This window comes from Rhinichthys klamathensis, unplaced genomic scaffold (assembly GCF_029890125.1).
Source record: "Rhinichthys klamathensis goyatoka isolate OS25496 unplaced genomic scaffold, OSU_Roscu_1.1 h1tg000545l_1, whole genome shotgun sequence".
NCBI lineage: Eukaryota > Metazoa > Chordata > Actinopteri > Cypriniformes > Leuciscidae > Rhinichthys > Rhinichthys klamathensis.
The window spans coordinates 930,027-940,417 of NW_026607017.1; the positions used below are offsets into that span (position 1 = coordinate 930,027).

The following is a 10,391-nucleotide window of genomic DNA, read 5'->3' on the forward strand; positions in this document are numbered from 1 at the left end:
AACCTGTTAAGCTTCACCAGTGCGGGCGCTCTGAAGCGTTTTTTTTTTTAAATAGTTCAAAGTTACTATCATATTTAATGTTATTAACTTGACAAACTATACATCATTAAAACGATATAAGACTCAAGTTTCAGTATTTGACCACTATTGTATTCTGAGAAACTTATAGTGACAGTTATGTCTTAATTTGTGTCAGGAGTTATGAAATTAAAAAATGAGTCGTTACCTTTAATATGAATTATGAGCGTCAGCTGCTCTCATTCAGAAAAAAACTCCCGTGCGATCGTCATGACAGTGCTTGAAAAAATAGACAGATAAAGATGTTTTGAAGACAATAAACATGATTGCAATGATATTTGATTTACCTGTGTTCTTCGAGTCATGTCAGGTATTTTCATAATACTAGATTATATGTATAATGTAATGCTAATCGAGATAGACTTTCAAATTGTGCAGAATACAATAAAATAATATATTTTCTATCTGATTTTTTTTATCTGAAGCCAAATCAGATTACAGAAAGTTATTTAAAACACTCGACTTGCGCTATAAAGTAAGTTTGGAGCACAAACATAGTTTTATTCTCATAAATTGTCGTGTATTGATGGTGTGCTAAGCTAACATGCTAGCTAGTACTGAGCACCTGCTACCTAACTTCGGTGTAATTTTTATGATTTTTTTCTAAATAAGAATGCTTACTGAAATGTTTCATTTTTCAAAAAGGGCATTTGATACAGTTTCACTGTGAAGTGAGAACTTTTATAAAAGAAATGAGGGCTTGAAACAGTGTGAATTGCTAGTCGTTAGTGATTATAATGCAGACAAAAGAAAAGCATATTTAGAGCAATAAACAGGCTGGAGAGGTGTGAATATGTGCAGGGGAGACTGAGACTGAATGGGACTCGTTTTTGCATCACAAAACAATAGAGGCAATAGACTGAATAGATGCTTATAAGATGACAATAAACACCAGTCTAATCAAAATAAAGTCATATGACATGATCTTGAAAAACATTGAACTAAATACAGAGTTTTAGACTTATCATCTTCAGATTTTAAATATAACATGGCCAGACATGTGGCTTTAGCGGCAGTGCATTTCTAGATTGCTACAATGCCAACTTCAATTTTATTTTCATGAAGATGTTTCATAAAAATAAATGTATAATAACTTTACAAAACTTTGAAGCTATTTATAACTATTTTTTTCATTATGACAATAATTAATTCTACATTTACAATAAACTTCCAGGTGTCAGCTTTCAAATGAGATCTTACTTGTGCTTTTAGTACAAAGGGTTCATGAACTGTATCTGTTTCAGTTTGGGTATGCCATATCTGGGGATTTTTCAAAAATGGGGTTGCAGCTTAACAGGTTACTAATCCAAAGCAATTTTGGAAGAAAATCAATTCTATAACCAATAAACCCACAAAAAGCCTTTTCTCTAGTATTAGAGTAAACAATGATACTATTAGTGAACCTTTATTAATTGCAGAAGCCTTCAGTCAGCACTTCTCTACAACTGGCAGTTCCTCTTCCTTTTCTTCTCACTTGGATTCTTTTGTGACCCAGAACAGGTGCAATAGATCCTTTTGCTTTAATACTGTTACTCCAGCGGATGTTCAGCAGGTTATTGATGGCATAAACTCTGGATGCAGTGTTTGTCGTATCTTTTCTTCCTTAACAAGCAGTAATGACCACTGACGACTTGAATTAAATAAAACGAACTGTTTACTGAAGTTAATGAACGGGATTACACATTGATACAGCGCACAAACATGGAGTCATTTTCCTTTCTCTCTTCTCACTCTAGTTCTATCTGCGCGCTCAGCCCCCTAAGCATTTTGGGTAAACTTTTCTTAAAGCTGAACAACCTTATAAATGACAACACTGTTTCTGTTATTATTAAAGATAATTATTTAAACATTTCTATTCTAATTAATTCACAACATCCTCCCCCCATGAACAAATGTTCATCAACTTAAATCTCTAATGCATAAAGCAATTGAACGGGTCTCTTTAACACAGTCCTTGTGGATGTGCGAACAGCACAGGATCTAACTTTGCCATCTCGGCCTGGAAACAGCTCTTCAATTTTTCCTAATTTCCAGGTTTGTCTCGGCATGTTGGCATCTCCTATGAGAACAATGTCACCCATCTTCAACTCAGTAGGTTTCTGTGTTTTGCAGGAATGTGCAGATTTCAGGTCCAGTAGATAGTCCTTCCTCCAGCGATTCCACAGGTTGGTCATGAGTCGGTTCCTGTATCTCCACCTCTTTGTCATATCCTCTTTACTCACAGTGGGATGATCATAGTCTGCTGGAAATGGTTTTGGAGGCAGTGAAGTGAGTCGTTCACCAACCAAGAAGTGTGCTGGTGTTAGTGGCTGCGGCTCATCGATCTCATTGTGTACAAAGGTGAGGGGTCTGGAATTCAGTGTGGCCTCTACTTCTGCAAGGAGTGTAGACATTTCTTCAAAGGTAAGCGATGCTTTTCCTAGCACCTTTCTCAGGCTCGTTTTCACAGACCTTACAAGCCTCTCCCAAAATCCACCCCACCAGGCTGCTCGTTCTACAATGAAACGCCAAGTGATGCCCTTCCCTGAGAAGTATTCCAGAATTTGTGGATCTTTGATGGCCTTCCACAGCTCACTAAGGTCTTGGTTTGCTCTCTTAAAGGTTTTAGCATTGTCTGAATAGATGACCTTGCACAGCCCTCTTCTGGAAACAAATCGCTTGAGTGCTAACAAGAAACTTTCTGTTGACTGACTTGAAACCAGCTCCAAATGCACTGCTCTAGTGACAGCACATGTGAACAGAGCAACATAAGCCTTGCATAATGCACGATCATTCTTCACATACAGTGGACCTGCAAAGTCTATGCCAGTTACTTCAAATGGGGGGGTCTCTGATATTCTGTCTCGGGGTAATGGAGCCGTGTCCTGCTGTGCGGGCTTTGCTTTAAATCTTTTGCACACAGTACATTTTGACACAATACTTTTCACAATTTGTCTGCCTTGCAAAATCCAGTATCTACTTCTAATTTGTACTAGTGTGTCTCTCAGACCAGAATGCATGATAAATTCATGGTTGTGCTGAACCAGCAGCTCACAATATCTGTCTTTGTTGGGCAGAATCCATGGATGTTTTTCTCTGTAACTAAAGTCTGACTGTTGCAGTCTGCCTCCAACACAGAGCAATTCATCTTCGTCAAGGAAAGGTTTTAAGTCTCTGATTTTTGAATCTGCATTCAGGGTCTTACCAGCTTTCAGCAAATTGATTTCATAACTAAAGCTGCTATCTTGTGTCACCTTTATCCAGTACTTCTCGGCCTCAAACATTTCATCAGCAGTCAACTCACCTCGCATTTTGGAGCTTGAACTTGTATTGTGCACAAACCGCTTGATCCAAGCGGTGACTCGCAGAACTCGCTTCAGCTTACTGTACTTCAGTAAATCCAGCACAGGTTCCATTCCCTTTTCGTCACTGCCGCTACTGAGTTGCACGATGACCTGCTGACCTTGCTTTAGCTCACTAGTCACATCTTCATCGCTTTGATCTTCATCGCTCTCTTCCAATTGATTCAGTGCAGTCAGAAATGAAGGTCCTTTCCACCACAGTTCACTTTCCTTCAGGTTAGTTGCAGTCTGACCTCTGGTGGGAAGGTCTGCAGGATTGAACTTGCCTTTACAGTGAGACCACATTGCAGGATTAGTTAAAGACTGGATTTCTGAAACTCGGTTTGACACAAACTGTTTCCATTTGTGAGCTGGACTGCGAATCCACTGCAGCACAATCATCGAATCCGTCCACATATGAACTTGGTGTAGCTCCAGATTCAGAGGCTTTAACAGACTGTTTCCTAGTCTTGCTCCAATCACTGCTCCCATCAACTTAAGACGGGGCAGTGAGATCTTCTTCAGGGGGGCTACCCTGGACTTAGAAGCAACAAGGCATGTGGTCTTTGCTCCATCCTCAGCTACTCGCAGCAGGTAAGCGACAGTACTATAAGCTTTCTCGCTTGCATCACAAAACACGTGGAGTTGATGTGCGTCGTGTCTGTGCACTGATTTTATTCCATACCAACGAGGAATGTGTATGTGGTGGATCTGTGGAAGTTCTGAACACCATCCTTTCCATTCTTGTGCAAGATCAGTGGGCAGCTCCTCGTCCCAGCCAAGGCCTCGAATCCACATCTCTTGGAAGAGGCATTTTACTCGCACAGTGAATGGGGTAAGAAAGCCTATTGGGTCGAATATGCGAGCAGAGAGCTTTAGAACACTTCTTTTAGTATTCTCTCTTTTAGCTACAGCATCCAGCAGTGCAGTCAGGTCAAAGACAAATTCATCTGTTTTTGTTCTCCATACCAAACCTAGTACCTTCAGCACTGATCCATGCGTTTCTGTCTCCTCTGAAGGTTCACTCATTGTCGTCTTCCATTTCTCCTTCAATGCAGCACAGTTGGTTGTCCACTTGCAAAGGTCCATGCCAGCTGCAGACATAATCTCCCTTGCACCAGTAGTTATGGAGAAGGCATTTTCAACATCACTTGCACTTGAGATTAAGTCATCAACATAAAGTGATTCTTTTATTATCTTTACTACCTCAGGAAGTTGGTCTTCATATTCCTTCAGATGCTTTCTCACTGTAGCTGCCAGGAGGAATGGGCTGGGGGACACTCCAAACACCACTCTCGTCATCCGTAGCACACGCAGCGTCTCACCTGCGTCTTCATGGGGTGGTGCAGTGAGCCAGAGGAACCGCACTGCATCTCTGTCCTTCTCAGCAAGAGAAATCTGCAAGAAGGCCTTCTTGATGTCTGCGGTAAATGCAATCTCATTCAGTCTGAATTTTATTAGTATGCTGAGCAGATCTGGATTCAGGTTAGGACCAGTAAGTAGACAGTCATTCAATGATGGAAAGCCAATGTCATGTGATGAAGCATCAAACACTACTCTGAGCTTTGTTGTTACCTTGTCCTCCCGAAGAACAGCATGATGAGGCATGTAATACTTTACAGTGTTTGGAGCTGATCCATCCTCCATCACGTCTTCGACGATGCCTTGCTTAAGGTATTCATTCACGACTTCATTATATCTGTGATACAACACTACATCTGACCGCCACTTTCTTTTAAGTCCTTCAAATCTTTTTCTTGCGATTCTGTAGTTATCTGGGAGTTCTGGTTTGTCAGGTCGCCATGGCAGCTCAACTTCATATCGCCCGTTTTTGTACTGAGTAGTTTTTTCAAACATGTGAAGAGCCTCCTCTTCTTCAGGGCTGTCTGTCTGCTGCATGGTAATGCCAAGGGACTCTATTTCCCAGAAGGCTTTCAGACGTTCTGAGACCAGCGTGTCTTCATTAATTTGTATGTGCATGCATGCTGTGTCGGAAACACTGGACATTGTGACTGGGCCCTGCACTGACCATCCAAAAATGCTCTCAATGGCCACAAGTGCATCTGTGATTCTTTCCACTTGGCCTGACACTATATGCCAATAATAGTCTGCACCAATCAGCATGGACAACTCTGTATCACAAGTGCTGGGGTCCGGGTAGTCTGCCAACTGCAAGCCTTTTCGTTTCAACTCTGCTTGGATGTGCTCACCTGGAATCTTCATCACAGCAGTGCACACTTGGGGGGTCTCGAGCGCTTCTACTTCCACCTTCTGCTCTTTGTTCCAGATGCTTTGTAGAATTACTTTCACTGTGTTGCGCCTTGATGTTACTGGTGCTGCAGAGCCAAAAGTATGAAGAGTGAACGTTTCTTGCTTTGTCACAGGCAATTTTAAAGCTCTTACTGTGTTCTCACTGATGAAGCTTCTCTGACTGCCCCCATCTAGTAGGCAGCGAATGCTTTTACGTCCACCAGGTCCTTCTGCCCATGCTCTTACAGTCTGAAGAAGCACAGTGTTCTGTTTATTGGGCTGTATCTTAACAGAATGCGAAGCAAATGAAGAAACTACATCATCTTTGTTTTCAGTGTCTAAAGTGTTTGTTTCTCCTTTCTCACACACAGCACTATGATGTCTGCCTCCACACACATTACAGCACACCTTGGCCTTACAGAATCTTGCAATGTGTTTCGGCCCAAGACAAACAAAGCATCGTCCCAGTTTCATCAATTTTACTTTTCGAGCAGCAATATCAGTTCCTGGACACAGTTCTGTCTTGTGTGCTGCACTGTCACAGAAAAGACATATCTGTATTCTTTGACTGGTGGTTTGCAGTACTGCAGCTGACGGCATGTGATGCTTTTTCTGCTTCATTTCAATTGATGTGTCTGGTCTTTTAAATGGTTTTTGATAGCTCTGGCTGTCTTTGGAATTACCTGGCATAATCAGTTGCATGGCTCTTTCTCTGCTCAAAATCTCTTTCTGTAGAAATTCCATAACTTCTGAGACCTTCCATTCATCACTGGTTCCTCTTTGGCGACTGTACTGGAGAGTAATGTCATCTGGAATCATCTGTAGCAGAACAGGGCATAGCAGGCTGCCGTATGCCTCTGATGCAACACCCAGCGATTCTAAGCTACGGATCTGTACTTCACATTCATCATAAAGTTGTCTCAGAGCACTCACATCGTGTGATTTCTTTACTGGGCAGAGATTCAACAACTTGGTCATATGCGTATTAATGAGCAGATCCTTTCTTCCGAACCGGTTCTGAAGCAGATCGATCGCGTGATCGTAATTGCTGTCTGTCAACATCAGTCCCGCTATTGCCTTTGAAGCAGCGCCGGTTACGTATGTCTTTAAGTAATTAAACTTCTCTGTTTTGCTCAGCGCGTCGTTTCTGTGAATAGCGGTTTCAAACTGATTCCAAAAGTCTTGCCACAAGCTAATTTCACCGCTGAACTTGCTGATAATTAACTTGGGTAACTTAACTGTTTGTCCGCGCTGCAATGGCACTGCGTCACACGGCCTGCTGTTAGTGCTTTCCCGGATTCTCTGCGTCACGCGCTGCACGCGAGCTTTCGCGCTGACGACTCGCTCTCCATACTCCTCCGCATTAACAACTTCATTTTCCAAATCATCCATTTCTGTACACTCCTGTATTTCGCGATTCAACTCCAGTAGCGTTTCCTCTTTTGCAGATAACAGGGCTAACAGTTCACATAATCTGTCAACGATCGGATCTTCTTTGCCAACCTCTGTTTCTACGTCTTGCAAAAGTCTCGTCGTGGAACCGCGTACAGCTCTCCGTTTTCTGAGTAGTCTTTCAAGTCGCTCCGCCATTTCGGATGTTGCCTGCAAGTTATCCCGGGTTTTCGGCACCAAAGATTGTCGTATCTTTTCTTCCTTAACAAGCAGTAATGACCACTGACGACTTGAATTAAATAAAACGAACTGTTTACTGAAGTTAATGAACGGGATTACACATTGATACAGCGCACAAACATGGAGTCATTTTCCTTTCTCTCTTCTCTCTCTAGTTCTATCTGCGCGCTCAGCCCCCTAAGCATTTTGGGTAAACTTTTCTTAAAGCTGAACAACCTTATAAATGACAACACTGTTTCTGTTATTATTAAAGATAATTATTTAAACATTTCTATTCTAATTAATTCACAACAGTGTTTAAGTGATTAAGTTTTATAAACTCGCCTCCTGTGTTCTATCATTCCCACTGGCTTATATATTTAATTTATCATTGGCAACTTGTGAAATACCCAGTTCATGGAAATGCACTAGAGTAATTCCTCTTCATAAAGGAGGTGATATCACAGATATTAATAATTACAGACCTATTTCAATTATCAATAGTGTAACAAAAATATTTGAAAAACTAATTTTTAATCAACTTTCTAAATATCTTAATGAACAAAATCTATTATCTCCACATCAATCAGGTTTTCGATCAAATTTTTCGACCACCACTGCTCTTCTAAAATTCACAAATGACATACTGTCAGCATCTGACAGTAATATGCCGACAGCAACTATATTTATTGATCTTACCAAAGCATTTGATATGGTTGATCATTATCTTCTTTTGGATAAATTGTATGCTATTGGACTTTCTTCTGACTCCTTACTATTTTTTTATTCTTTTTTTCATCACGGAAGTCAGTCTGTTACTTTTCAAGGCGTTCAAAGGTGTTCCACAAGGTTCAGCTTTAGGTCCTCTTTTATTTTCCATTTTTATTAATGATTTACCGCAAATTTGTTCAGACTATTCAGTTAATTTATATGCAGACGACACTGTAATATACTTTTCCAGTTCTGACATTTTACAAATCCAACATTCTTTACAAATGGACTTCAACTTAGTGCAGAAATGGTTTTCTTCTGATAAACTTTTATTGAACAGGAGCAAATCTAAAAGTTTGTTGTTTTGCACTCGACGTAATTCTTTACCTTTATCGAATAATTGTTCTATTAGATTCCAGGATGGAACAACTTTAACAAAAGTTGAAGAATTTAAATATCTTGGTCTCTGGCTTGATACTCAGCTCTCCTTCAAACCCCATATTTACGCAATTTGCAAGAAAGTATACGGGCAATTGAAGTAACTTTATCGCTCTGCTGATTGCTTTTCACAACAGGTTCGCAAAAGAATTGTTACTCATTTATTATTTCCAATACTTGACAATGCTGATGCCTTTTATGGGAACACCTCTGATTTAAATCTTCGACCTATTTCTGTACTATATAATAGTCTTTGTAGATTTGTGCTCCGATGTCCCTATAGAACTCACCACTGTCAACTGTACGAGTCTTTGAACTGGCTGGCACCCAAGTCAAGGAGGCAATTTCATTGGTCATTACTTATTTTTAAATGTATTCATTTTAATTTCCCTTCATATCTGAAATACTACCTAATTCCTTTTAACACTCAATACAATTTAAGGCACACGGGACAGTTATTTTTTCATACACCCAGAATTAATAAAGGAATTGGTCGTCGAGCATTTAAATTTAAAGCTCCATCAGATTGGAACAATCTTCCCTGCTCGCTCAGATCTATAACTTCTTTTTATGTTTTTAAATCATCACTTTTTATATACATACTGTATATATAATTATTCACCATTAATATAGCATTTAATAGGAACAGTTTTTAAAAATGAAAAGAAAGCAACAAAACCTCAGTTTGCGATTGTTTGTTTTCGTTTCCATTTCAGATTTGCGCAAAACTGTTACGATTTTTTTCTAAATGTCGATATATTGCAGAATGATGGCGTTTCCATTAACCGATGTTATTTTTTCCTCTCGCGATCAGTCAATCCAAATACGGTAACGGATGTTGGTAGGTTTATATGGTTTAATATGACTCATTCCAGAATTGTGGCTACATAGAGAAAGAAAACAGTATTTGTGTGTGTGTGTGTTAAACTTTTTTTATTTTCATAGAATGCACTTTACATTTTCAATTTTCAACATTTTCAATATTTGATGATCTTAAACTTTAAAATATTGCCGCGTTTCCATTACTGTTAAAATTGCGCAAATTGAAATTGTGAATTGAAAATACACTCAACAGAAACACGTCAATTTCGCAAAAACTCCCATTTATTGCAAACAAGTTTTTACGCTCGCATGCAGTGGTTTTTCAGGCCATTCGAAAAAGAAATATTTCGTAAAACTGCAATGGGAGCAGTTTTTGCGCATTTGCAGTCACCTGACATAGATGACGCGGTGTGTTTGGACAGAATACAAGACAGAGTTATTGAATTCATAAAAGAAAAAAAGAATTACAGGAATACTGGATTCTAAACCTTTAAAGCAATGCCACAATCAAGACCTCGGAGCAGAAATGAGGGAGAAACACTGCTCACAGTATAAGGGTCTTTCCTTGCCATTAATGCTTGATAACACACCTACGTCTCCTTCTATTAAAAATTAATGATACTGCGCTGGGTGACTTATCAACGTTTAGAAAAAATCGCAAAATTTTTCTCGCAAATCTGTAATGGAAACGTTTTTTTATTTTTTTTTGGGATGAACTTCAAAAATCTTTAGGACTTCAGCTGGATTTTCCTAAATTTCACAGTAGGCCTATATTTTCTATATCCATAGTTCATATTGTTAACACATTAACAGGCTATCTACAAATAGTGATTTTCCTATCAGTCAGTAACATTCGACCTTATGCCAGTCGTGAACTGATGAATTGGGATCTCACCAATCATCTTCGAGTGTAAACTAAACGAGCCAATCAGTGGCGGCCTTAAAGGTCCCATTACATTGGGTTATTTTATTATTTTAATGTTTCCTGGGTTGCCCTTATAATGTTAGTATGTTTATTCGATCAAAAATAGTCATCATTTAGAAATAAAGGGAAATTTTCCTCGCCTGATTTTAGCCTCTGGTTTGACTGCTCTGTTTGAAGGGGCGTGTCTGATGTGGGATTCAGTGTAACCGCGGCCACTGCTGTGATTGGCTGTGGGA

The 10,391-nt window shown here is 39.6% G+C and overlaps 1 protein-coding gene across 1 annotated transcript; it reads right to left on the bottom strand.

The window, feature by feature from the left end:
• Positions 1–1,896: 1,896 nt before the first annotated feature.
• Positions 1,897–7,238, bottom strand: LOC130073406 (uncharacterized). Its single transcript, XM_056238803.1, has one exon. It carries the CDS (start codon positions 7,236–7,238, stop codon positions 1,983–1,985), a length of 5,256 nt encoding a protein of 1,751 aa, XP_056094778.1. The 3' UTR covers positions 1,897–1,982.
• Between the last annotated feature and the right edge of the window lie 3,153 nt (positions 7,239–10,391).

Excerpts from the sequence above, each read along its gene's own strand:
- LOC130073406 (XM_056238803.1), bottom strand. The coding sequence starts at position 7,238 with ATGGCGGAGCGACTTGAAAGACTACTCAGAAAACGGAGAGCTGTACGC.